Genomic DNA, 27,634 nt, shown 5'->3' on the forward strand with positions numbered 1-27,634 from the left:
TACTCATGTTACTCACTTTACAGCTCTGATTTCGTTCCCCTGCATATCAGAGGGAGTTCTGGCTCTACCTGGCTCCTGCCTGTGTCAGAAGAGCAGGAGCTGACTCTGTCTCCTCCATTTCCCCAAGCCTAGCAGGTGTGGTACCTGAACCACCTACCCCAGACCCACCTGGGGACCTGATAACATCAAATTCCTGGCCCCCACTTCAGATCTACTGACTCAGACCCTCCAGGATGGGGCCCAGGAATCTGTATGTACCCAGAACCCCAGCTGATTCTGAGATTCACTGCCGTGCGGACTCTATTTAACTGTGGCCCGTCCCACTGAGGAAATCAGCCAGGCCCTGATGGGGACCACAGGGAGGGGAACCAACCATCCTGGTGTGGACTGAGGGGTTTCCTGGGACATGGGACTCCCAGGGCTAAAGCCAGGACAGTCCAGGGCAAGCCGGGATGGTTGGTTATCCTAGCCCCTTCAAAACACCACGCAAGGACAAAGAGCAGGGGTTGCCAAGCTCACAGGTGAGAGATTATCTCCAAATCACTCGTATTTGGGATTGGAATGGTGTCGGGATACACTCAGAGTCGAATGTGCGCGTGGGTGATATGCTGAGATTTCACAACACTTCAAAGGATAAAAGGAAGTCAGACCATGAGGAACTGACTCAGGGGCTCTAGAAAAGGGTCCATCTTCCCCAGACTGTCCCCTCCCCAAAACCTACCACTGTCACTGTGTGCTGAAAGCAGCAAACACCTACGCTGAGCTGACTGTTCCCTCAGGATCAGAGGGGTCACCCTGGGCAGGAGGAGGTCATGAGAATCATGGGCTTCAGAAGAGAACCAGAACATCTCCTGGAGATCAGACAGCCCTGGTCCCCCATTTCTCATATGAGAAAACTAAGGTCCAGAGGACCACATGATTGGCAGGGTCACACAGCTAACAGCCCAAAGGTGACCTTGGTCTTCCTGTTCTCTGCACTGCTCCACAAGCCCTTCTGCTGGGCAAAAAAAATGACCCGTGCAGGAAGGGAAACTAGAAATATTAATTGAGGAGGAGGCTGGACGCATAGACTGATCAGAGCAAAACAGTGTGTGAGGGATCATGGTGTTCTAACCCACGTTACAGATGAGGAAACTGAGGCACACAGAGGTCCAAGGTAGTTCCCACGGTTACATACAGGAAACCTGTCTTGCAGGTCACTAAAGGCCTGTCCACAGTGGCTATAGAAGTGGATTCTGCCAGCAGATCTTAAGATTTGCTGTATCTGGGCTTCCCTGGTGGCGCAGTGGTTGAGAGTCCGCCTGCTGATGCAGGAGACACGGATTCGTGCCCCGGTCCAGGAAGATCCCACATGCCGCAGAGCGGCTGGGCCCGTGAGCCATGGCCGCTGAGCCTGCGCGTCCGGAGCCTGTGCTCCGCAACGGGAGAGGCCACAACAGTGAGAGGCCCGCGTACCACCAAAAAAAAAAAAAAAAAAAAAAGATTTGCTGTATCTGAAATGAGGGACTCACATGTCCAGCAGAAATGTGGGCTGGACCACAAAGAGCTGGAGCTGGACACTTGGATCCAGAGACCCTGTCCCAAAGCCTTCAGCCTGGGAGAGATTTCCCAGAAAGAGTGCATATGCAGGCCAAGTGGGGCTTACCTTGGAGAGGGCATCGGGGGTGACGTCCACTTTTCCCTCTCAACAGTTTTGAGTTATCTGAAATAATTGGTAAAAACTTGGCTTTTTTGTCATATCTTTAAAAAATGATCGTATAGCCCAGGGAACAGTATTCACTATCGTGTAATAAACTATAATGGAAAAGAATTTTTTAAAATATATATGTGTATATGTGTAACCAAATCACTTTGCTGTACACCTGAAACTAACACAGTATTGTAAACCAACTATCCTTCAATAAAAAAAGGAAAAAATGATTCAAGGGGAAATAAGTCTTTCTTTAGTGGATAGAGAAGAGCAGGAGGCTAAGCCCTGAGCTTTGGAAGCAGAGAGGTGAGGACAGTGGGATTTTAAGGTTGAAGATGAGATTACAGAAAAAAGATCAGGGCTTCCCTGGTGGTGCAGTGGTTAAGAATCTGCCTGCCAATGCAAGGGACATGGGTTCGAGCCCTGGCCCGGGAAGATCCCACATGCCCCGGAGCAACTAAGCCCGTGCACCACAACTATTGAGCCTGCGCTCTAGAGCCCACAGGCTGCAACTACTGAGCCAGTGTGCCACAACTACTGAAGCCTGTGCACCTGGAGCCTGAGCTCCAAAACAGGAGAAGCCACGACAATGAGAAGCCTGCACACCGCAATGAAGAGTAGCCTCTGCTCACTGCAACTAGAGAAAACCTACTCGCAGCAGCAAAGATGCAACACAGCCAAAAATAAAAAGTAAATAAATAAATAAATTTATTTTAAAAAAAAAAGAAAGAAAGATCAAAGAATCCCCCACTAACTGGAGGGAAGGTGGCTGGGATGTCCTGGAGAGGGGGTGTCTGTATTGCAGTAGGGTTGGAATCTAAATTGCCTTTTTAAGCACATTAAGATTATTTAATCTGGAGATCATAAGACATTTCCAATTTTCATACTCAAGAGTAAGAGAAGGACAATACCTAAGGATTTTAGAACTAATTTCTAAAAAAGTGTTTTGAGTTCTCCATAACTGAGAATTCAAAAATATTCCCTCCAAGTCCATGACAAAATGGGAACAATCTTCCAGGAATGGACGTCTCTGCGGTTGGCCCAGTAAAACCTTGGCGTTGTGGAACCCTCGGGGAATGAATGAGTCACTTTATAGAGTAGAATTTCCTGAATGGCTAAGGATGAAACCTTTAAGGGATAGACATTTAAACTTTTAAATAGAAGTCTTTCTAAAATGGCCTCTTGGCCTCTGCATTCTAAAACAGGGTAGCTGGGACCTCGTTTCAGCAACGCCATTTCTAGGTGGCACCCTAGGGCTTAAGAGGGCCTGAAACTAGTCCACTTTCAGTATCTTACATGCAGAACTTTCCCTCTGTAACCCTCCTACACTGCTGGTAGGAATGTAAGTTGGCGCAGCCACTATGGAAAACAGTGTGGAGCTTCCTCAGAAAACTAAAAATAGAATTAACATATGATTCAGCAATATTCCCAGACAAAACTATAATTCAAAAAGATACACACACCCTTATGTTCATAGCAGCACTATTCACAATAGCCAAGTCATGGAAACAACCTAAATGTCCATCGACAGATGAATGGATAAAGAAGATGTGGTACATATAGGCAATGGAATATTACTCAGCCATAAAAAAGAATGAAATGATGCCATTTGCAGCTACCTGGATGCAACTAGAGATTATCGTACTAAGTAAAGTAAGTCAGAAAGACAAAGACAAATACCATATGATATCACTTATATGTGGAATCTAAAACATGGCACAAATGAACCTATCTACAAAACAGAAACAGACTCACAGACATAGAGAACAGACTTGTGGTTGCCAAGGGGGAGGTTGGTGGGGGAGGGAAGTGTGGGATTAGCAGATGTAAACTATTATATATAGGATGGATAAAAAACAAGGACCTACTGTGTAGCACAGTGAACTATATTCAATATCCTGGGATAAACCATCATGGAAAAGAATATTAAAAAAAGAACGTCTGTGTGTGTATAACTGAGTCACTTTTCTATACAGCTGAGATTGCCACAACATGGTAAATCAATTATACTTCAATAAAATAATTAACAACAACAACAAAAAAAGAACTTTCCCTCTATAACCACAGCCCCCCGCCCGGCCACCGGCTGTTCCTCACTCCCACCACCCCTGCCCTCCCCTCTCATTTCATCTCTGGTCTCTAGTCCTGCACCTCATCCCTCCTTAGGACTGACAGTTATTGAATACTCAGCTGCCACGCCCAGTGGGTCAGCAGTTTTCTCTGTCCCTATTTATTAAAGCTACAGAACTGAAAACTACTGAAGAAAGTCACAGAACTGTGTTATAAATTATCATAGCAACAGCCCATGTTCATTCAACATAGGACGCTTTCATTTATAAATTATTATAAAGCACTTACACCCCCGAAGTACCCAGCACAGGCAGCTTTAGCCACATTTTTATGATGAAATTAAGGTCTACAGGTTAGAGGAACTTCATAAGGTCACCTGACCAATAAATGGCGGGTGGATAACGTGAATCCAGGCCCTCTAACTCCAAATCCATATATTTTGCTACTTTTTGAATCACCAACTCTGAAAATATCTGAGCTCCTTTGATATGAAGATCAGTGGAATCAAGCCTGACAATGACTTCTTACTCCCATGAGTGTTAAATCGTTGCTCATGCAAATCACTGTAATTGTTAATTGCAAAGAAGTGTTGGGTATAAACAAGCCACCAACGCATTTCTGTGGATGAACCAAAGGGTGATGTGGTTTTAAAGGGTTTGCGCTATAAGTGTGAGCAGTCCCTAATGGAAGAAATCCAAGGTGAGGGTGAAGGTGTCCTTCTCTCTGTTTTTATCTCCAAGACCTATAGATCAGGAATGTGTTTCTAATGATGTATCCATCTTCAGTTATTCCAGGACAACACAAAAGTGCCTTACGTTGAAACAAATTAATTATACAGAATATTAGCCATCTGGATTTTTGCAACCCTTAACACACCTCGCCTCACTAGAATGTTCCAAGAAGACAAGGACTTGATCTTGCTCATTGCTATCCCCAGGGTCTGGAACATAATGCGCTTTCAATAAATACTGGTTAGATCAATGAATGAAACAAAAACTTATCAGTTCATACATGCCGCGACTTCCCTTGTGGCACAGTGGTTAAGAATCCGCCTGCCAATGCAGGGGACATGGGTCCGAGCCCTGGTCCGGGAAGACCCCACATGCCACGGAGCAGCTAAGCCCGTGTGCTACAACTACTGATCCTGTGCTCTAAAGCCCGCATGCCGCAAGTACTGTAGCCCGTGTGCCTAGAGTCCGTGCTCCGCAACAAGAGAAGCCGCAACAAGAGAAGCCACTGCAATGAGAAGCCCGCGCACCGCAACGAAGAGTGGCCCCCGTTCAACGCGACTCAGAGAAAGCCCGTGCGCAGCAACAAAGACCCAACGCAGCCAAAAATAAAAATAAAATAAAAATAAAAAATAGGGCTTCCCTGGTGGCGCAGTGGTTGAGAGTCCGTCTGCCGATGCAGGGGACGCGGGTGCGTGCCCTGGTCCGGGAAGATCCCACATGCCGCGGAGCGGCTGGGCCCGTGAGCCATGGCCGCTGAGCCTGCGCGTCCGGAGCCTGTGCTCCGCAACGGGAGAGGCCGCAACAGTGAGAGAGGCCCGCGTACCGCAAAATAAATAAATAAATAAATAAATAAATAAATAAAATTTTAATATCCCTGATCCAGTATTTGTGATCGTTTAAACAGAGGCTATTAAGCAAATTGACCGTATATCTAAAATGAGGAAGCATTTAAACTATGTGGGATAATAAACTATTTACAAACAACATGCCTGTTAACTATGAATCATTCGTATACTCATTACGGTCCCCAAGTTCCTCTTCTAAAAGATCTAGTTTACTTGGTGGTTATGCAAAGCCTAGGTCCTTCCTCGCAGCTTAGTTCAATTACACTTAGTATAGTCTTCAAAGTAATATAATTGCATTTCTTTAAAAGAAAATACATATTCTACAATTCAAACTTTTGCAGTGATCTCACCAGAAAGCATATCTCATAAACATCTTAAATTCTCGATGGCTAGCCCAGCATTCCAAAAATGCATCTTGAAACACTCAAGCCTTTTGACACTGAGGAATGCATGCTAGCAGCTGTAGTTGGTTTGAAAAAGAAAGATGGACACACTCTCAGGCAGTTTCCAACATAACCTGCTAGAACTTGCTGCAGTGTCTTTCTTTCCTCCATATATATATCGAGTGGCCCAGATCTGCCATTTTCACCATCAAATTGTTGCATATGCTTTACTCTTTTTTTTTTTTTTTTTGCGGTATGCGGGCCTCTCACTGTTGCGGCCTCTCCCGTTGTGGAGCACAGGCTCCGGACGCGCAGGCTCAGCGGCCATGGCTCTTAGGCCTAGCCGCTCTGCGGCACGTGGGATCTTCCTGGACCGGGGCACGAACCCGTGTCCCCTGCATCGGCAGGCGGACTCTCAACCACTGCGCCACCAGGGAAGCCTTGCTTTACTCTTTTGAAGTTCAGTTCAGCTCAGCAAACATTTCCTGCAGCCTGATCCTGGGTCAGACCCAGCCCCGGTACTGAGGGCTCAAGGATGAGAAAACATGTAGTCCCTCCCCTCCAGCATCTTCTTCCATTGGGGAGAATTATATGAGTTATATTCATTATATTGGGACTATATTGACATAACCAGACTATGATGAGAGCTATGGGCTCTCACAGCATAACGGGCTGTGTGGGTACAGGTACAGCAACAGGTCATTCCACAAGAGGGAGAGGTGTCAGGGACAGAGAAGGTGACATGTGAAACCATTCAAGTTTACAAAGTGGACAACACGGGGAAAGCAGAAAGTACAGCTCATCCACGTATGAACGCTGGATCATAAACCAAAAATTACGTGGAAAAACCCCACAGAGATTAGAAAACACTCCTGTAACTAGGGCTCTGGTTCCTAGCCACCAAAACCACAAAAGTTGAGAAGTTTAAAACTCATCACATCATCCAATTGCTTTGTCATGCAGCCACAGAGTGAGGCTTGAGTGCTGAGTAAAGGGTCCAATGAGTGGCCATCGCAGGTGGGCAGGTCAATAACTTTGTGAATGACCATTTGCAGCAGATCATCATCTCCTGACAATCTTCAACTCATCTCTGTTCTTTCCGGGTGGGGGAGGGGGAGCAGTGGGACTTCTAAACAGCCCAGTTATCCACAATAACCCTGTGCTAACCCAGCTGGTGAATGTCAATTCAATACATAGATAATACGAGATAATGGGTCTTTTGCAACCCCTCGGGCCTAACCCTCCCTGCCACGCCCCAGATGCCCGCTCCACCTGTGGTCTACCACTGCAAGTTAAAGAACTTCTGAGCTTATTTGCACCACTACGGGAGAAGTTGGGCATGAGCTTCAGCCTCCTGCAGCCATAGGGATGAGGACAAAGGGGTCACTATCTGGAACCATGGGGAGGCCGGCAGTCCTTGGAGGAGTGCTTTCTGGCTGCAAGCACAGTTCGAGCTACCCTAGAGCAGGACTTCCCTGGTGGTTAAGTGGTCCAGTGGTTAAGACTCCACGCTCACAATGCAGGGGGCCCAGGTTCGATCGGGGAGCTAGATCCGGCATGCCACAACTAAAGATCCTGTGTGCCGCAACTAAGACCCGGTGCAGCCAAATAAATAAATATTAAAAAAAAAAAAAGCTACCCTTGAGCAGAGTTTCTCGAAGTGACATTTCAGACATTTCGTGCCGGGACTTCCCTGGTGGTCCAGTGGGTAAGACTCCGCGCTCCCGATGCAGGGGGCCTGGACCCGGTTTCGATCCCTGGTCGGGAATCTAGATCCCATATGCCACAACTAAGAAGTCCGCATGCTGCAACTACAGACCCCTCGTGCCACAACTAAGACCTGGCGCAGCCAAAATAAAATAAAAAAATAAAAAAACATTTTGCGCTGGATAATTCTTTGTTGTGGGAGACGGGTCTGTGCACTGTAGGATGTTTAGCCCCATCCCTTGTGTCTCAGTCGGTTTAGGCTGCTATGACAAATACTGTATACCATAGACGGGGTGCCTTAAACGACAGAAATCTGTCTCACAGCTGTGGAAGCTAAAAGTCTGAGATCAGTGTGCCAGCATGGTAGGGTTCTGGTAAGAACCCTCTTCCCGGTTTGCTGACGACCTCTTAGTTGCTATATCCTCATATGGCTGAGAGAAAGAGAGGCTGAAACCAAGCAGAAGACGTGGCACGGGCTCAAGCTGGCAAGGGGACCACCCACCAGCGCCCACCCTCACTACCCATGTTATCAGTACACCCTGCGGCTACAAGTCCGCCACCTCCTCTCCGAGTCTGTATTTGCGTTACTATGAAAAAAACAAACAGTCGGGGCAAATCACACCCCCACCAGAAACCTCTGCGTTATGCTGGATATTTATTGGCCGCTTAATCTGTGCCAAGCACCGTTCTAAGCCCTTGCAGGAATTCTCTCATTTAATCCTTACGACACACCTATGTGATTGGTACTGTAACTATAAATGTCATAAATGGGGAAAGAGAGGTACAGAGATGGAGGGAGACCTGCCCGGGGTCAGGCAACTAATAGGAGGCCAGGCAGACCGCAGCCAGGTCGGCGGTTTGGGGGCGGGAGAGTGCTATGCGTGCGCAGGCGCAGTGCATGCGCACCTCACCTCCATCCTCTGTAGCAGTTAGGAGAAAGAGAAGCTAAGAAGAAAGGGGGAGCCCTCCCTGAACTGACCAGTCCACACAATTGTCCCTCCAGTCCTCCCGCCCTGAGCTCTTAGGCCTTGGTCAACACCCTACCCTAAGCAATACCTGCCAGAAACCAGCCACTGCCCACCCCAGGGTCCCTCTGACACTTCCTACCTCTCAACCAGCACTCCCTGACTCATCCCAGCCCTCCCATGCTTATAAACTCAGCCAGCAAAGCCTGTGCCAGGAAGGCATTTCCCCTCACCCTCCTCCCAGCCTCTGCCAGAATTCCTCAGAGAGGTCCAGACCCCTACATGAGGATTGCCAGGGGCCCTTGTTTAAAATACTGTGACAGTGAAATAAGCCAGACACAAAAGGACACACACTACATGATTCCACTTACAGAGGTCCCTAGAGTAGTCGAATTCAGAGACGGGAAAGTGCAGCGGTGGTCACCAGGGACTGGGGGAGGGGGAGGGGGAGGGGGCGTGGTTGTTTAATGGGGGCAGAGTTTCAGTTTGGGGAGATGAAAAAAGTTCTGCAGATGGTTGGTGGTGATGGTTGCAGAACAATGTGAATGTACTTAATGCCACTGAACTATACACTCAAAATGGTTAAATGGTAAATTTTCTATTCTGTATATTTTACCACAATTTTTAAAAAATGCTATGACAAAATCAGAATCTTGAGTGGTGCGGGGAAACCCACGTTTTTAACCAGCTCCCCAGTGGTTCTTATGCCCCCTCAGCACGAGAGCCGGGAATGTCATGGCCTCTTAGCTGTACGACCTCAGTCAAGTCACAGAACGTACAGATCCCAAAGTCCCTTGTCTGGAAATGGACATGAGACTTTCCTCACCTGTTCTTGTGCGGATTACACTAGAGGAGGAATACAAAGTGCCAGGAGTGTGGGAGCTGCCCAACAAAAGTGAACTTGACAGTCGGTCCACAAACACTTACTGAGCAGCCTGGGTACCAAGCTGAGCCAGGACCTGCCCTCAGTCATCCCTCAAGCCCCAGCGCCTGCACACCGCAGGGGTCGTCTCCCTTCCCCCATGCTCAGGCCTCCAAAGAGTTACCTGCCAGAAACAACATCTGGCAACAGGTAAGGAGGTTCCTGACTTCTCAGAGCCCTCGGCTTGGCAGGTCTGGTCCGCACACACATTCCATTCCTCTCAGCAAGAGCCCAGAGGCTGGGAGGAGTGGGGCAGGCCCCAAGGCCGCCTCACACCAAAACTGGACCCCTCCGGCCCTGCCAGTGCCCCTCCCAGCCTCCGCCACCGACCCAGGGCACTTGGTTCAGCTCTCATTCAGGCCATTTCTACCAGCTTCTAGACCTCAGGAAAGCACTGGTAGGAAAGTGCTTCTTCGTTTCCTTTTTTCTCCTCTTTTACTTCTCCCAAATTGACCACTTCTAGCCATGTTTAGAAAAGAAGAAAGTCTACACTAGTACAAAAATAGCTTTAAAATAATACCTCCCAGGCCTTTTGGGATAAAAGTGTTTCACTAGGGCTTCCCTGGTGGCGCAGTGGTTGAGAATCTGCCTGCTAATGCAGGGGGACACGGGTTCAAGCACCTGGTCTGGGAGGATCCCACATGCCGCGGAGCAACTAGGCCCGTGAGCCACAACTACTGGGCCTGCACTTCTGGAGCCTGTGCTCCGCAACAAGAGAGGCCGCGATAGTGAGAGGCCCGCGCACCGCGATGAAGAGTGGCCCCCGCTTGCCACAACTAGAGAAAGCCCTCACACAGAAACGAAGACCCAACACAGCCAAAAATAAATAAATTAAAAAAAAAAAAGTTTTTCACTAATGTCGACAGCTAAGATTACAAAGTGCATCTACTTCAGCACTTACCGTAATAAGATAGTTGGATGTTTTTAATACCTTTATTTTTTTTTAAAGAGGTCCATTTACTTGCGTAGTTTGGGGTCTGTAAAGGGGTAAATGTGCTAGGAAATTACCTAAAGAGTCACTTCAGGCTAACACTTTTGTCTTGGGTACCAGGAGGGTCAGAAGGCTGCCAGGCTGGTCACACGACCCCTTTATCAAGGTGTCTCCCCAAGGGCCTGTCACGTGTCACACCCTGGAGAAGCGCCAGGCCTCCAGCCCTCCAACCCAGCCCTCCCGCTCCCTTCCTTCCCTCTGCGTGAGGCCGTAGCATAAAATCAAAGTCTTTCTAGAACCGGCTCTCCAAGTGGGTCATCCAGCCCTGTGTGCAATCTTGTCCTTTTCCCTGTTTTGCCTAAGAAACTATTCTTGAAAATTTTCCAAAATGGCTTTGGAGAATATTCGTATCTCGAATATTTCACTTCAGTGAAGTGTTTTTCACTTTAATAAAAAGCGATGTTAACTCTGGCCGGTGCCTGGGAGCTGGAATCTAGAGAAGAGGGAGTAAGATGCCCGGTGCCCTTGTGGCTTGATTCTGCCAGATCTGTAGAAGGCTATCACCCACCCTCTCCCCATTTCCAGCAGGAGGACAGTAGGCAGGGCTTGGGAAGCCTCGCCTCGCCCAGACCCCCACTTCCTGCCAGGCAGGCAGCCCTCTGGCCCCCACTGGTGCCTGCTGGGGGAGCAGACTGGACCCAGTGGCCTGTCCTGGACCCTGAGAGCCACAGAACCCTCCCCTTTGCCAATCTTGCCTCTCTACTCCTTTCTAGATCCCCCAGTGACTGGTACTCTAAGGGTGGGAGAAAAAAAAAAAAGCTCAAGGGTTACATTAAATCATTGGTTGTGACAAAGTGCATCATTCTAGGTACATCAATTCAGAGGCTAATCAAGCAAACAGGATTAGTGAGAGGAGGGCCTAACCCTTTCTCAGAGGGTTAAGGCTCCAAAGCCTTGATCTCTGGCCCCAAACAGGGCCTTCCTTCCTGAGCTCTCTGCTATGCCAGGAATTCTGCACACAGTAAAAAAAAAAAAAAAAAAAAAATCTCCACTGGATTTACTACTTTCTGATCTGACCAAGTTGGAATGCCTGCATGGAGAAACGCTCCTTGCCTGGAGGAGGACAACACTGCGGAGGAAACCGGGCCTCAGTAAATAACGCCCTCAGTAAATAACACCCTTCACAGAAAAGCCCAGAGGCTGTCTCGCATGAGGGACTGGATGTAAGAACAGCGCAGCCTGGGTAGTTGCTGGGCTGACCCTTCACCCTGAGGTAACTTGCATGAGAAGGAAGGTGTTATGGGCTGAACTGTGTCCCCTGCCCCCCAAATTCACATGTATAAGTACCTCCAGTACCTCAGAAAGTGACTGTATTTGAAGATGGTCTTTAAAGAAGCAGTTAAGTTAAAATAAGATCATTAGGGTGGGCCCTAACCCCATACGACCCCGGGGGCCTTATAACAAGAGGAAATAAGGTCACAGACAGTTACATAGCGACTACCACGTGGAGACAGGAAAAGACCATCATTTATAAGCAAGGAGAGGGGCCTCGAGAAACCCACCCTGCCACACCTCAATCTTGGACTTCTAGCCTCCAGGTTTGTGAAAAAACAAATGTCTGTTGTTCAGCCATCTGTTCGATGGCACTTTGTCCTGCAGGCCCGAGCAAACTAGTACAGAAGATGCAGCTGTAGAAAACCACGTGCCCCGGATGTGAGTGGCACAGATGAAACTTCAGGAAGTTCAGAGAAGAGGTGAGATTTATTAAGAACTTGCAGGGAGGGTGGGAGATCCTCAGATATGATGTTTGGCTACAACTGATTCGCTGAGAAAATTTATGCTGCATCTGTGGAAGCCCTTTCAGTCAAATCGCTGAGGAGGAAAAGAGAAGAATGAAAGAAAAGTGAATCTGCTCTGTATGTGGAATTTCCAGAATTCCCCTCCCTGTGGGGTCCTAGGTTGCGGTGACCACGAGAAAGGTGTGCAGGACTTGGAGGATGCAGGGGAAGTGCAGCCCTTTTGTGCTCTGAGGGTGGAGCAGGACAGACAGATGCGGGGCAGTTCAGGCATACTTCTTAGTGTTGGGGCAGCCACTGGCCCGAAGCCCCTCCACTCCTGGGCCAGGTGTGTGCAGCTCTGGGGTGCGGGGCCCCTGCTTGCCCAGAACGTCACTGCATCATGGTGATGTCAGGTGGTGAGAGCCCTTCCGGTCTGTCCCCCATCTTTCCCACTCTGAGTGCATCTTCCCTCCCAAGCTGGCCCAGCTGAGACCAGCAGTCTAGGCTCGACCCTCCAGCGCCTCATTCCTGCCTCTGCACCTCCTACCCTCAGACCTACCACTGCCACCAAAAAAACCTCCCCAGGGGGCTTCCCTGGTGGCACAGTGGTTGGGAGTCCGCCTGCCGATGCAGGGGACACGGGTTCGTGCCCCGGTCCGGGAAGATCCCACATGCCACGGAGTGGCTGGGCCCGTGAGCCATGGCCGCTGAGCCTGCGCGTCCGGCGCCTGTGCTCCGCAACGGGAGAGACCACAACAGTGAGAGGCCCGCGTACTGCAAAAAAACAAAACAAAACAAAAAAAATCTCCCCAAACCTCTGCTTCTAGCAAGTCATCCTTCAGCACACTTCAAAGGCTGGGTCTTCCAGATCAAGTCTAAACCCTCTGACTAGATGCTAAGACCTTTTATAATCTGTTCCCAACGTACTGCCCTGCCGTCTTCCCTGCTGCTCCCCAGTACATGCGCTCTGCTGAGTGAGGCCAGTCCCCTCCTCCCTGTTGGGGTCTGCCATGCCCACTCCATCACTCAGATATGTCCCCACGCTGTCAGACCCTTCCTTCTTCAAGGTCCAGCTCAAGTCTCATCTCCTTCACAAAGCCTTCATCAAGGCCATTAGGTGCAGTATTTAAGAGAAAAGACCCTGGAGCCAGGCTGTCTGGATTCAAATCCTGGCTTTGCACTTCCAGCTCTGTATGACTTTGCACAAATTATTTAATCTTTCTGTGCCTCAGATTCCTCCACTGGAAAATGGAGATGAAGAGGGTGCACAGGGGGCCTCCCTGGTGGCGCAGTGGTTGAGAGTCCGCCTGCCGATGCAGGGGATACGGGTTCGTGCCCCGGTCTGGGAGGATCCCATATGCCGCGGAGCGGCTGGGCCCGTGAGCCATGGCCGATGGGCCTGCGCATCCGGAGCCTGTGCTCCGCAACGGGAGAGGCCACAACAGTGAGAGGCCCGCATACCGCAAAAAGAAAAAAAAAAAAAAAAAAAAAAAAAGAGGGTGCACAGGGTTATTGTGAAGATTAAATGAGTTAAGTCACGTAAAATATTTGTATTGTGCCCGACACATAGAAAGCACTTGATAAGGGTTAGTTCTTATTTCATTTTTATTATTACCTGACCATTTCATCCCTCTCCAAGACTCTTCCCTGAATTTCTACACCTGGTATAACAGAGACCACATCACTCAAGTACTTAATTTTAACCAGTCTTGTACTGTTCACTGCAATTTCATGTGTAACAAACAGGAACAAGAACATTTTATCTGTGATCAGAATATCAATAAGCAGTAGCTTATTCATGAACATAAACTATTCCTCATTCTTTACTTGCAGCATAAGGGGGAGATCTTGCCCTGCTTCTTCCTGGTAGCATTTAAACCCTAAGAGACCCAGGAGGGAAAAGATAGGGACAACGTGTCAGGAACAGGAAGACACGAAAATGCCCACAGAATGGTCCTGAAACCCATCCTCCTGGAACATTTGAACACCAAGAAGATGACATTTTGACAGACATGGTTTTCACATCAAGAAGCACTGTCTGGGGTGGGGGGGTGGCCTGACCAGAGGCAGGGCCCTCAGCCAGTGTCTGCTCCCTGGAAGCTGAACAGCACCCAAGTAACAGAAGACCCCAAAGGCCCAGGGCCCAAGGGGCCAGCAGATGGCCATAGCATCAAGGTGGGGTGGGCCCCTGATGCTGTGCAGGCTCCCAGCTTTGCTGCCAAGGGCCTTCTGGTTTTACCACCCAGACCACTGAAAGCTCATGAATCAGTCCATAGATCAAGACAATACAGGAGTTATGTGGCACTCAGCTGTTTCAGGTCTCCATTTCTTCCACTTTAAAATGAAGGGATTGGTGGAACCAGAGGACAGCTAACAAACCACCCAGTTCTGCAATTCTGCACAGTGAGTTCTTTGCGCAGTCAGAGCAAGCAAAGGCAGTCAAGGAGGACTCTGAGAGTTTGATTTCCATCAATACTACCCAAAGCACTCTATAGATTCAAAGCAATCCCCATCAAAATTCCAAAGGCATTTTTCACAGAAATAGAAAAAAAAATCCCAAAATTTTTATGGAATCACAAAAGTCCCTGAATAACCAAAGAAATCTTGAGAAGGAAGAAAGCTGGAGGCATCGCACGTCCTGGTTTTAAACTATATTACAAAGCTGTAGTAACCAAAACAGTATGGCATTGGCATAAAACAGACACATAGATCAATGGAACAGAATAGAGAGCCCAGAAATTAAACCATGCATTTACGGTTAATTAACTTACAACAAAGGAGCCAAGACTATACAATGGGAAAAAGATAGTCTCTTCAATAAATGAGAGTTTAATTTCCCCTTCCCTGTACACAGAGCTGCACAAAAGAAGGAAAAAAACCAGAGCCACAGAATAGCCCATCTGTGCTTCATGCATTTGGCACTAGAGCCCTCCTGGCTGAGAGGTGCCGAAGCTAAGGATGAATACAACAAGGAGTGCAACTTACCCAGGTTTAAGTTTCAGCTCTGACACTTACAGGCAAGTTACCTGATTTTTGTGAAGCCTCAGTTTTCTCAGCCAATACACAAGGCTAATAATAATACTTACTTCATGCACTTATTGATTAAAATGTAAAGCACCTTGCACAGGACCCAAAGCAGAGGAGGTGTCCAAATCATTCAGAAACTGTTGATCAGGTACCCACTAAGGAACAGACACTATTCCAAGGCACTGGAGCACAGTCTTGCACAAAAAAAACAAAACAAAACAAAACAAAAAACTCTCCCTTATGGAGTTTAATTTTAGAAGGAGAAGACAGATAATAAGAAATAACCTTAATAAAGGTCAGATTTCCTCAAAAGCACAGGAGAAGAATATGAAGAAAAATCAACTAGGGTAAATAGGATAGAGATGGAGGTGGGATTTCTAGGTAGACTCCTCAGCAAAGTCCACTCAGAGAAGACGAGCCTTGAATGGACACCTCAGTAAATGTCACTATTATCCTCATGGCCAGTCCTGTTGGCGCCAGGGTTTGGTGCCAACAATGTATTTTTCCTGGTGTCCAAATGAGCATTTCTCCCCAACATATCTCACAAAAGACAGTGTCAGGGTTGGAAGAGACTCAGAGTCTCTGGTTCATTTTATAGAGGAAGAATGAAACCCAAAAAGGTGGGTCGACAAAGCCAGGGTCACACGGTTAGTTCAGAGATCGAGATTGGTGCCACCTCCATTGTCCTGACTCTAAGACCAATATTCTTGCCTCTGCTTCATACCCTGTTGCCCTAGGCTGACTCAGACCATGTAAAATTGAGGCCTGGAGCCTGGAAGATTTCTCCTGGTGTTGTATTTCAGCCTGCACAGTACCTCATGGTTATTAGCTGTGCAGTCTGAATATATCTCTTTCAGACACATTTACAGGGAAAAAAAAATTATCATGAATTTGCAAGAAGACATTCACGAACCAGTGACCCCAGTTTGAACAAATAAAAATTAAAGACCATCAATTCAGGGCATCCCTGGTCACCAAGAATACCACACACACAAATGCAACCACCCTGGAACCACTTATATGACACTCCTCAGCTGTAAGGCAGCCATCAAAAGACCACAAATTTGTTGCCTTTTTTTCCCCTCAGATTGTCATCAAAATGTAAAAACACTATTTGATTTGTGTAGACTCCTTGAGCCCCTAAGAAGATACCCACAGAGTCCAGTTTGGGGAACTCATATCGCACAGGTTTTTGAAGGGCTGTTTGTTATAGGATAAATCCTTGCAGTGATGAGGGGCATTTACAAGAACTACTAAGGCTAAAGGGAGCTGCAAAAAGTGATCAACCCAGTTTGCTTCATTTTGAAGCTGCCCTGGGCCAGAAGGATGAGACTGGAGCCTGGTAGCCATGGGACTTTCATACGTCTGCATAACTCTCAGAGACTAGGAATATCTGTGGGCCGTTAAGGTGGGGACCTCAAAGCACCATCCATCCATTCATTGAACAGATACTAATTGAGCACCTAGTGTGTGCCTGGCACTGTTACAGGAACTGAGGATATGACAGGAAACCAAACAAAGCCCCTGACATCATGAAGTTTACATTCTAGTGAGGAGGAAGGAAAGGAACAGATTAGGGAGTGAATATGTGTCAGACAGTGATAAGTAAGTGGGTAAAAGGCATGGGTGATGCCTGGAATCAGGAGAGCAAGGGCTTGTTACTTTAAGTAACTTTTCAGAGAAGGGCTCTCTAGAGAGGTGGCATTGGAAGGGGAAGAGTTTGTCAAAGGAAGAACATTCTAGGCATAGTTCTCCGCAAACTCAAAAGCCCTGAGGCGGAACAGCAAGGGGACACTTGTGGCCTGAGCTGTTGAGGGGAGGAGAGTTGGGGTCAGAAGAGCAGTGAGGGCCAACAGACCTTTGCAAGCACTTAAATTTTGCCTCGAGTGAGATGGGGAGTGAGATACTGGAATGAGGAATGACATTATTTGACTAATGTTTTTAAAGGGTTGAATTTATTGCTGTGCTCAGAAGAGACCAGAGGGGGACCAAGACTGAAACAGGGAGAGCAGTTAGGAAACAATTGCATAATCCAGATGAGAGGTGTGGTGCCCTGGATCCGGCAGCAATGTTCGGGATGGTGAGAAGTGATTCGATTCTGGATACGGAAGATGGAGCCCATGGGAACTGCTCATTGTCTAAATATGAGTTGTAAAAGAATTCGAGAAGTCCAAGATGACACCAGAGTTTTAGCCTGAAGCACCTGAGGGTAGAGTTGACATTGATGGAGATGAAGTCCGTGGGAGGGCCTGGGGTGGGTGTGGGGGAGAAGGGAGGTAAAGAGAGAATTTTCCCACCAGGTGTTCAAGCTCTGATCTTGATTTATAAAGTCAACCTTGCCTAAGAGATGGACCATATGATCCCACAGTTCCACCACAGGGCATAACACCCAAAAGAATTGAAAGCAGGGACTCATACTTGTACACCAATGTTCACGGCAGTGCCATTCACAATAGCCAAAAAGTGGAAACAACTCAAATGTCCATTGACAGATGACTGGATAAGCAAAATGTGACCTATACATACAATTCAGCCTATAGAAGAAAGGAGGTTCTGACACATGCTACAGCATGGACGTACCTTGAAGACATTATGCTATGTGAAGTAAGCCAGCCATCAAAGGACAAATGTATGGGGCTTCCCTGGTGGTGCAGTGGTTAAGAAACCGCCTGCCAATGCAGGGGACACGGGTTCAAGCCCTGGTCCAGGAAGATCCCACATGCTGCGGAGCAACTAAGCCCGTGCGCCAAAACTAATGAGCCTGTGCTCTAGAGCCCGTGAGCCACAGCTACTGAGCCCGCATGCCATGACTACTGAAGCCCACGTGCCTAGAGCCCATGCTCCGCAACAAGAGAAGCCACTGCAATGAGAAGCCTTCACACCGCAACAAAGAGTAGCCCCCACTCACCACAACTAGAGAAAGCCTGCGTGCAGCAATGAAGACCCACCGCAGCCATAGATAATAAATAAATAAATTTTTTTTAAAAAAGGACAAATGTATGACTCCACCAATATGAGGCACCTAATGTAGTTAATTCATAGAGACAGAAAACAGAATCGTGGTTGCCAGGAACTAGAGGGAGAAAAGGGGAAGTTATTGTTTAATGGGTACAGAGCTTCTGTTTGGGAAGATGAAAGTGTTCTGGGGACAGAGAATCTTGATGAGTGCACAACAATGTGAATGTACTTAATGCCACTGAACTGTGCACCTAAAAATGGTTAAAACGCTAAATCTTATGTATATTTTACAAGTAAAAAAAAAGATGGCAATCTCACAGGTTAGTCCACTGGCAAGGGCTCTATAAGGCTTTAGAAGGACTTCCCTGGCAGTCCAGTGGTTAAGACTCCACACTTCCACTGCAGGGGCCACAGGTTTGATCCCTGATCAGGGAACTAAGATCCCGAATGTGCAATAAATAAATAAATAAATAAAGGCTTTAGAGATTTATAAATACAAACTCAAAAAAAATAAATCATCCTAGAGTTTCCCCACGGTTAGTGGTAGTTGCAGGAATATCTCTACCCAATCCACCAAGAGGGCTTCAACAGGGAGAGACAGAGCACTGGGGGAGGGGCAGAGGTGAAATGAAGCCTATTCCAGGCAGAAAGAACATATGAAAGAGATACGACTGGGCTTCCCTGGTGGCGCAGTGGTTGAGAGTCCGCCTGCCGATGCAGGGGACGCGGGTTCGTGCCCCGGTCCGGGAAGATCCCACGTGCCACGGAGTGGCTGGGCCCGTGAGCCATGGCCGCTGAGCCTGCACGTCCGGAGCCTGTGCTCCGCAACGGGAGAGGCCACGACAGTGAGAGGCCCGCGTACCGCAAAAAAAAAAAAAAAAAAAAAAAGAGAGATATGACTGGGAATTCATTGGTGGTCCAGTGAACTCCCAGTGGACTCGGTGCTCTCAAATATAAAGAGACGGGGCCCAGGTTGGATCCCTGATCAGGGAACTAAGATCTCACAAGCCACTCAGCACAGCCAAAAAAAAAAGAGAGAGAGAGAGAGAGAGGACTTGAATAAGACGGCCCGAGAAGCAAAGAGGATTGAAACAACGGGAGCAGGGATGCCGTGGACCACCAAAGGTGGGGAGAGCTGATGACGGCTTTGGTGACCCAGAGAAAGTCATCGTGCTTGACATCCTGTGTGAAGCTGATAAAGGGGCATAATTACAAGAGCTCACGTTACTGAGTACTTACTGTGTGTCTAAGCCCTGCACAGCTACTAACTGGCTTAATCCTCACAACCACCACAGGAAATACTCTAATCATCCTGATTTCACAAATGGGGAAACAAGAACTTGTCCCATCAGAAGGTTAGAGTAGCAGAAACAGGATTGAAACCCCGGCAGTCCAGTTCTGGAGTGGAGCGCTTAACCACTAGGCTACCCAGCTCTCAAGGCCAGAGAGTGTGACGTGCAAACATTGTGACTTTGGGGGTGGACATTTATAGATTCAACTCTCCAGCATTTCATCTTTCAAAACCCTCTTAGGCACTTAAGACACCACGTGGCCAGATAGATGTCTTGAGCAAAAGCCCCACTGGTCTGACCCTCACAGTCTTATCTCAAAGTCCAGCCATGGCTCTCTGATCAAACGCACTGATTTTCTGCTTATTTACCAACATGACTCCTTATGACAACAGCTGACAGCAGTGTTGCTGTGAGAAGGCCGACCCCAAGCTCTGTTCTGTTTTTAACTATTAAGGGACACGGCAGAATCCTCTTGAGAAGCTGAAGTAGAGAAAGCCAGAGGCCAATGGCAGGGGCAGGAAATGTTCGTTTCTGCTGAAGTCGCGTTTACATGAAATTCCGACTTCAAAGTCCATGAAAGTGAGGGCCATGAAAGAAGGTTTCAAAGGAAACATTTGTGAGCAGGGAAAAGCCTGTAACCTGGCCAGTAGAGGAGTCCCAGCAAGGAGAGCTGTCATCTTTCTCCTGTCGTTTAAAGCAAAGCTTGTGAAGATGAAAAGCCACAGCAAGTTCTTCTAAGCTCCACAGACTTTATGTGAATCCCCGTGCCTGGCTGCATTAATTCTACCTCCTTCTGTGCTGGCTGTTGGTAAATGCTTACTGAATGAATAGATGTGATGCATCCAGTGTATAACAAGTCCTTTGGGGAAAGGGGTCAAATCCCAATCATCTTTAAATCTTGAGACGCTTAATAAATGTTGAAGTACATTGTACTAGAAAAAAGTGCTGTGTTGGAAACGCAAACACTGTGAGAGGCTAAGCTGCTCCCAAAAGGACGAGAGAGGAGTATGCAGCCATGTGAGAGCTGGGAAGCCAGCCAGAAGCTCCTGCCATCATCTCTCTATTTTATGTGCCAGGCATACTGTGCAGGGGACCTTCCTGGGTCCCCAGGGCATGGGAAGTCTAGCAGAAGCTCAGTACTGTGGGAGTTGAAACAGGGGTGCCTGGCACCGCAGGAGGGCACTGAGCCCAGACCCAGAGGCTCAGGGGGTCTGAGGTAGTAACTCAAAGGCCCAGAAAAACAGGGGGCAGAAAGAGTGTTGGGGAGAATTGTGAAGACAGGAGCAGGGACCCACATCATGAATTTGGGTACCAGCAAGCACTTTGGTATGCCTGGGGTGAAAGGTGCACATGGGAAAGCCATGGGTGCTGAAATGGAAGCAGGTCATGGCAGCCTTGGGTGCTAAGCCAAAGACATGAACTTCACCCTGAAAGCCAAGAGGAGCCTCTGAAGAATTATAAGCAGGGGAGTAACATGATCCGATTTTTATTTTAGACTGGCCTCTACTTAAAGCTCACTCCCTCTGTGGAGGAAAAGGTCTAAGACAGGCAGACCAGTAAATAATGGTGGCAATTGCAGTAAATAACGAAAACCTAAGATGTCAGGGATGTTAAGGATGGGGGTGCTGGTGTGGCGACCAGATGGTTACAGAGCTGATCAGAGGCAGAGAAAACTCGACGGGGGTCCGGTTGGCAGGGTGAGGGGAGGCGGAGGTGGGCCCAGTGCTGGAAAGCAGGCTTGAGAATCAGTGGCCCCAAGAGATTGCCCAGAGAGTCCAGAGCAAGAAAAATAAAGAGCCCAGGACAGGTCCTCGGGAAATTCTGCACTTGTGAGCTCGTGGGAAGAGACAAGGCCTTAAGGGGCCTTGGAAGAGGGGGCAAAGTGGTCCTAACCATGCAGACAAAAGAGAAATCACTAGGGTATTCCCTAGCGGTCCAGTGGTTAGGACTTGGCACTTTCTTGGCTGTGGCCTGGGTTCAATCCCTGGTCGGGGAACTGAGATCCCGCAAGCTGTGCAGTGAGGCCAAAAAAAAAAAGAAAAAGAAAAAAGAGAGAAATCACTAAGCCAAGGGAGGAGGGGGATTCCAGGAGGGAGAGGACACAGCACCAAGCGCCCCAAGACTTCCCTGGGCAGAATGAAGGATGAGCAAGAACAGCTCTGGGTGGAGACGGGGGAAGCCCCATAGCAGTGGGTGGAGCACTGGCATGAGTGGGACATGAGGAAGAGGTGACAGAGAAAGCAGGTGACCTTTTCAAGCAGGTTGGCTCTGCAAGGACACCACCACAGCAAGGGGGACGGGGCTGATGGAGGGCTGCTTTAAAGGGGGAGGCTTTCGACAAAATTCAACACCCATTTATGATAAAAACCCTGCAGAAAGTAGGCATAGAGGGAACTTTCCTCAACATCATAAAGGCCATATATGACAAATCCACAGCCAACATAGTCCTCAATGGTGAAAAACTGAAACCATTTCCACTAAGATCAGGAACAAGACAAGGCTGCCCACTCTCACCACTCTTATTCAACATAGTTTTGGAAGTTTTAGCCACAGCAATCAGAGAAGAAAAGGAAATAAAAGGAATCCAAATTGGAAAAGAAGAAGTAAAGCTGTCACTGTTTGCAGATGACATGATACTATACATAGAGAATCCTAAAGATGCTACCGAAAAACTACTAGAACTAATCAATGAATTTGGTAAAGTAGCAGGATACAAAATTAATGTACAGAAATCTCTGGCATTCCTGTACACTAATGATGAAAAATCTGAAAATGAAATCAAGAAAACACTCCCATTTACCATTGCAACAAAAAGAATAAAATATCTAGGAATAAACCTACCTAAGGAGACAAAAGACCTGTATGCAGAAAATTATAAGACACTGATGAAAGAAATTAAAGATGATACAAATAGATGGAGAGATATACCATGCTCCTGGATTGGAAGAATCAATATTGTGAAAATGACTCTACTACCCAAAGCAATCTACAGATTCAATGCAATCCCTATCAAACTACCACTGGCATTTTTCACAGAACTAGAACAAAAAATTTCAAAATTTGTTTGGAAAAACAAAAGACCCCGAATAGCCAAAGCAATCTTGAGAACGAAAAACGGAGCTGGAGGAATCAGGCTCCCTGACTTCAGACTATACTACAAAGCTACAGTAATTAAGACAGTGTGGTACTGGCATAAAAACAGAAAGATAGATCAGTGGATCAGGATAGAAAGCCCAGAGATAAACCCACGCACATATGGCCAACTTATCTTTGATAAAGGAGGCAGGAATGTACAGTGGAGAAAGGACAGCCTCTTCAATAAGTGGTGCTGGGAAAACTGGACAGGGACATGTAAAAGTTTGAGATTAGATCATTCCCTAACACCATACACAAAAATAAGCTCAAAATGGATTAAAGACTTAAATGTAAGGCCAGAAACTATCAAACTCTTAGAGGAAAACATAGGTAGAACACTCTATGACATAAATCACAGCAAGATCCTTTTGGACCCACCTCCTAGAGAAATGGAAATAAAAACAAAAATAGGGCTTCCCTGGTGGCGCAGTGGTTGAGAGTCCGCCTGCCGATGCAGGGGACGCGGGTTCGTGCCCCGGAACGGGAAGATCCCATATGCCGCAGAGCAGCTGGGCCCATGAGCCATGGCCGCTGAGCCTGCGTGTCTGGAGCCTGTGCTCCGCAACGGGAGAGGCCACAACAGTGAGAGGCCCGCGTACCGCAAAAAAAAAATAAATAAAATAAAATAAAATAAAATAAACACATGGGACCTAATGAAACTTCAAAGCTTTTGCACAGCAAAGGAAACCATAAACAAGACCAAAAGACAACCCTCAGAATGGGAGAAAATATTTGCAAATGAAGCAACTGACAAAGGATTAATCTCCAAAATTTATAAACAGCTCATGCAGCTCAATAGCAAAAAAACAAACAACCCAATCCAAAAATGGGCAGAAGACTTAAATAGGCATTTCTCCAAAGAAGATATACAGACTGCCAACAAACACATGAAAGAATGCTCAACATCATTAATCATTAGAGAAATGCAAATCAAAACTACAATGAGGTATCATCTCACACCAGTCAGAATGGCCATCATCAAGAAATCTAGAAACAATAAATGCTGGAGAGGGTGTGGAAAAAAGGGAACACTCTTGCACTGCTGGTGGGAATGTGAATTGGTACAGCCACTATGGAGAACAGTATGGAGGTTCCTTAAAAAACTAAAAATAGAACTACCATATGACCCAGCAATCCCACTACTAGGCATATACCCTGAGAAAACCATAATTCAAAAAGAGACATGTACCAAAATGTTCATTGCAGCTCTATTCACAATAGCCCGGAGCTGGAAACAACCTAAGTGTCCATCATCGGATGAATGGATAAAGAAGATGTGGCACATATATACAATGGAATATTACTCAGCCATAAAAAGAAACGAAACTGAGCTATTTGTAATGAGGTGGATAGACCTAGAGTCTGTCATACAGAGTGAAGTAAGTCAGAAAGAGAAAGACAAATACCGTATGCTAACACATATATACGGAATTAAAAAAAAAAAAAAAGTCATGAAGGACCTAGGGGCAAAACGGGAATAAAGACACAGACCTACTTGAGAATGGACTTGAGGATATGGGGAGGGGGAAGGGTAAGCTGTGACAAAGCGAAAGAGAGGCATGGACATATATACACTACCAAACGTAAGGTAGATAGATAGTGGGAAGCAGCCACAGAGCACAGGGAGATCAGCTCGGTGCTTTGTGACCGCCTGGAGGGGTGGGATGGGGAGGGTGGGAGGGAGGGAGATGCATGAGGGAAGGGATGTGGGAACAGATGTATATGTATGACTGATTCACTTTGTTATAAAGCAGAAACTAATTAAAAAATTTTTAAAAAAATGTAAAGGGGGAGGGGCGAGAGCACATTCATTTGCTGAAAGGAGCTGTCAAGATAGAGGTGGGGTGCTGAGGAGAGCGGGGGTGACTGAGGGAGGTGAGGGAAGCGTATGCACAGAACCCCTGGAGGGATTAGCCTGGGCAGCCAAGGCTAATGCCAGGATGGAGGAGGTGGGGGTGGGGGGCGTCTGCAGGGGAGAAGGGACAGGAAACCCCAATATTCCCCGGTGACGAACAGTGACTGCTCCAGCTGGTGGGGCCATGCGAGCTGCAGGCTCGGTGAAGATTTCAACATTTCAAGAGAAGCTAGGCTATTCCTCTTGAATACATTCCCGATTTTCTGGAAATCTCCTGATTTTTTTTTTTTTTGCGGTACCCTCTCACTGTTGTGGCCTCTCCCGTTGCGGAGCACAGGCTCCGGACGCGCAGGCTCAGCGGCCATGGCTCACGGGCCCAGCCGCTCCACGGCATGTGGGATCTTCCTGGACCAGGGCACGAACCTGTGTCCCCTGCATCGGCAGGCGGACTCTGAACCACTGCACCACCAGGGAAGCCCATGGAAATCTCCTGATTTTTATATGTTCACAACTACCTCAAATACAGTAAGCCTCAAACCTGACTATGGCCCAAGTTAAGATCCCTATGACCAGGATTTCCACTTCGCACAGTTACTTCTTCCTCTCATCTCCTCCTTCATGTGGGCGTCTCCCCTCTGGAGAAAGCATTTCCGTTACAGGATCCAAAATACTTTTTCCCAAACTCTGTAGATCTTCACTAAACGTAGCTACTAACCCTTAAGTTCCAAGTCTCTGGTCTCTGCCCCACCCTGAATTCAACAGATACTGTCCTATAAGCCGTGTACATGTTCCACATATGCCACAAATGTTAACAGCCCTACATACAAAGAAACCCTTGAGACTCCTTTGGAAGGAGTCAATTATTCTTCTATATTCTTCTAATTCTTCTGTGCATTTTCCACAGGCTTTTCAAACAGCTGAAAGGAGAGAGGAAGACTTGAATTTCTAGGTCCTAGAGAGGAAGGGGCGGGGCCCCTGGTGTTCTGAGCCAGCTCTCTCCTGAGTGTGACTTCTGGTCCAGGGAGGCATGGTCATCTGCAGAGGCTCCCATGAGCCTCATGTCTGGATGGAGGTATCATTATTACAATTAAAGTTATCATTTTTTCGGTGCCCACGAAACTTCTCTCACCTGTGTCTGGGGTGGAGACTGACTCTGCCCAGGCTTGGCTGGTGGCTTCCTCAGGTTTATTCTGGTCTTTGCATTCCAGGGCTGATGGCTGTGGTGCATTCTAACAACAAGGACAAGGATTGTTACCAGTCGCACATCAAATCACCCAACCAATGAACGTTTCTCAAATGCCTAATATATAAAAAAACGAGGGGCCCCACGTTTACGCCCCACCGCCTCTCAGTCCAGCCCACCCATCACTTGGAAGCTCTGCCTGTAGAAGAGATAACAGGATCTTAAGAAGTGAGCTGGCATCAGCTGAAAGACATCCTTCTGTGAAAGTCCAGTGACCCTCGTACAAAGGGGACAATGCCATCTCAGGTTCATCAGTACAGCAGACCCAGTCCCTCAAGGGTTTGGCGGTGGCAGAAGAAAAGAGATAAGGTGCAATTCAATACTGAGGAACAAGATGCTGTCAGGTGAGGAATGTGTAGAAAGGAGGGTGTGAGTTACTGTCCGCTCTGCATCTTTTCTCTGAACCACAACCGACCTGGATGCCATGCAGCAGGAGCTCTAACCAGTGGATTGAATTCCACTAAGAGCTCCTGAAGCCCATGTGGTAGATCTCCAACGCAGGGGTCACCACCGTCTCAGAGTAGGGGGTCCCCTGAGGCAGGAAAGCCTACCCGAGCACGGGGTTCCCTGGCCAATGGCAGAATCCTGTCTGGCAACGACATGGAAACCAGTTTGTGGAGAACAGTTACCATCAGCAGCTGCCACAGGCTGTTCTTTTCATGTGTTTGCTCAAGTTGAACATCATCCCAAGAAATTACTCTTTCTCAGGAGAAAGTAACTTGGAGATTGATGAATGGAATGAGTCTGGATCTTCAACTTCAAATTCGTAAATTTTCTTCTTCATGCTTTCTTTTTCCAGGTGATCTATCCTCACCATAAGTAACAAGCAAATCCCTCATTAGACTTTCCTAAGGGTCGAGACCATGGGTTATTTGTCTTTGTATCCCTGTTTATAGAGCCTAGCACATTGTCCCAGGCACTCTGGAAAAGCTTGTGGCTTGGATGGATGACTGACGAAGGAATAAAGGAAGGAAGGAAGGAAGGGAGGGAGAGAGGGAGGGAGGAAGGGAGGGAGGGAGGGGGAGGGGGAGGGAGGGGGAGGGGGAGGGGAGGGAGGGGGAGGGGGAGGGAGGGGAGGGAGGAGGAAGGAAGGGAGGGAGGAAGGAATATTTTTTCGACTGAATAATACTTGCATTTCTTTAACAACCACTGACATGAAAACTGAGACACAGAGAGCTTAAGTAGCTTGCCCAAGATCACACAGCTAGGAAGTCACAGAGCTGGGATTTGAACCCAGGCCACCTGGGGTTCATGAACCCACACTCAAACCTATTAAACCATCCACTTATGTTTTGCAGCATATACTAGAAAATATGAAAGAAAAAAAAAGTCCAAGGCAAAGTTACCAAAATATCCCAAAGAAGAAGTTATCCTGAAAAAAATATGGTTCTTAGCTAATTATATAGATTGCCTCGCACTGTCCTGTTGACAAAACTCATAGTCAAAACTAGAGCACTTTAGAAACAAGAGATTAATATTACTAAACTAGCAAAACAAAGATTCTGTAGTAGTTGGACTGGATAAAGGGGTAAAAACCAAATTCGGTTTCAACTGACTTTAGGAAAGGAGATAATCAAATCAGCAAGCAAATGGTTTTCTGATACAAATAGGAAATTAATCTGATACAAATAGGAAATTATTCTGAAACCATCAGAACAAGTCACCCTGCCTTAAAATCCTATAATCCCTCTAAATATGTAAACCTCGGAAGGAAGCCACTATTAAATCCAGGCATACTGAGTGGTGACTCCAATTCAATCCCCAGAGATTAATATTAAGGCACTAAGTGATACACTAAGGTGTATCTTGTTAGTAACAGAGAACAGTGCCCAGAGGAAACTTTCAGGGAGAAAAATCCTTCCACAGCCACTATTTTGGTGTCTTCCTGAATACAGAGGATGAGAAAAATAGAAGAAAGAACCCAAGACATCGAGGTGGAGATGGAGAAGAGAAAGAGTCATGAAATTAAATGGTGTAAAAATTTAAATGCTCTTAAAGCTTTTCCTTTCCTTTTATTTTATTTATTTATTTATTTTTATAATTTTTTTTTTTGCGGTATGCAGGCCTCTCACTGTTGTGGCCTCTCCCGTTGTGGAGCACAG

The 27,634-nt window shown here is 47.1% G+C and overlaps 1 protein-coding gene across 5 annotated transcripts in view; it reads right to left on the reverse strand.

Moving 5' to 3' along the window:
• The window catches only part of AHNAK (AHNAK nucleoprotein), a 107,329-nt gene that overhangs the window by 31,915 nt on the left and 47,780 nt on the right, over window positions 1–27,634 (reverse strand). For 3 of the 5 annotated variants that reach the window (XM_081241495.1, XM_081241497.1, XM_081241498.1), the window contains exon 5: window positions 25,419–25,518. In XM_081241495.1, coding sequence (XP_081097621.1) covers window positions 25,419–25,518 — 100 coding nt within the window. Of the gene's footprint in view, window positions 1–1,645; window positions 1,703–12,093; window positions 12,117–25,418; window positions 25,519–27,634 lie in introns of those variants that run through there. The other 2 variants (XM_081241496.1, XM_081241499.1) reach the window with 2 other exon arrangements.

The sequence above is a fragment of the Mesoplodon bidens genome (assembly GCF_964165515.1).
Source record: "Mesoplodon bidens genome assembly, chromosome: 7".
In the NCBI taxonomy this organism is placed as follows: domain Eukaryota; kingdom Metazoa; phylum Chordata; class Mammalia; order Artiodactyla; family Ziphiidae; genus Mesoplodon; species Mesoplodon bidens.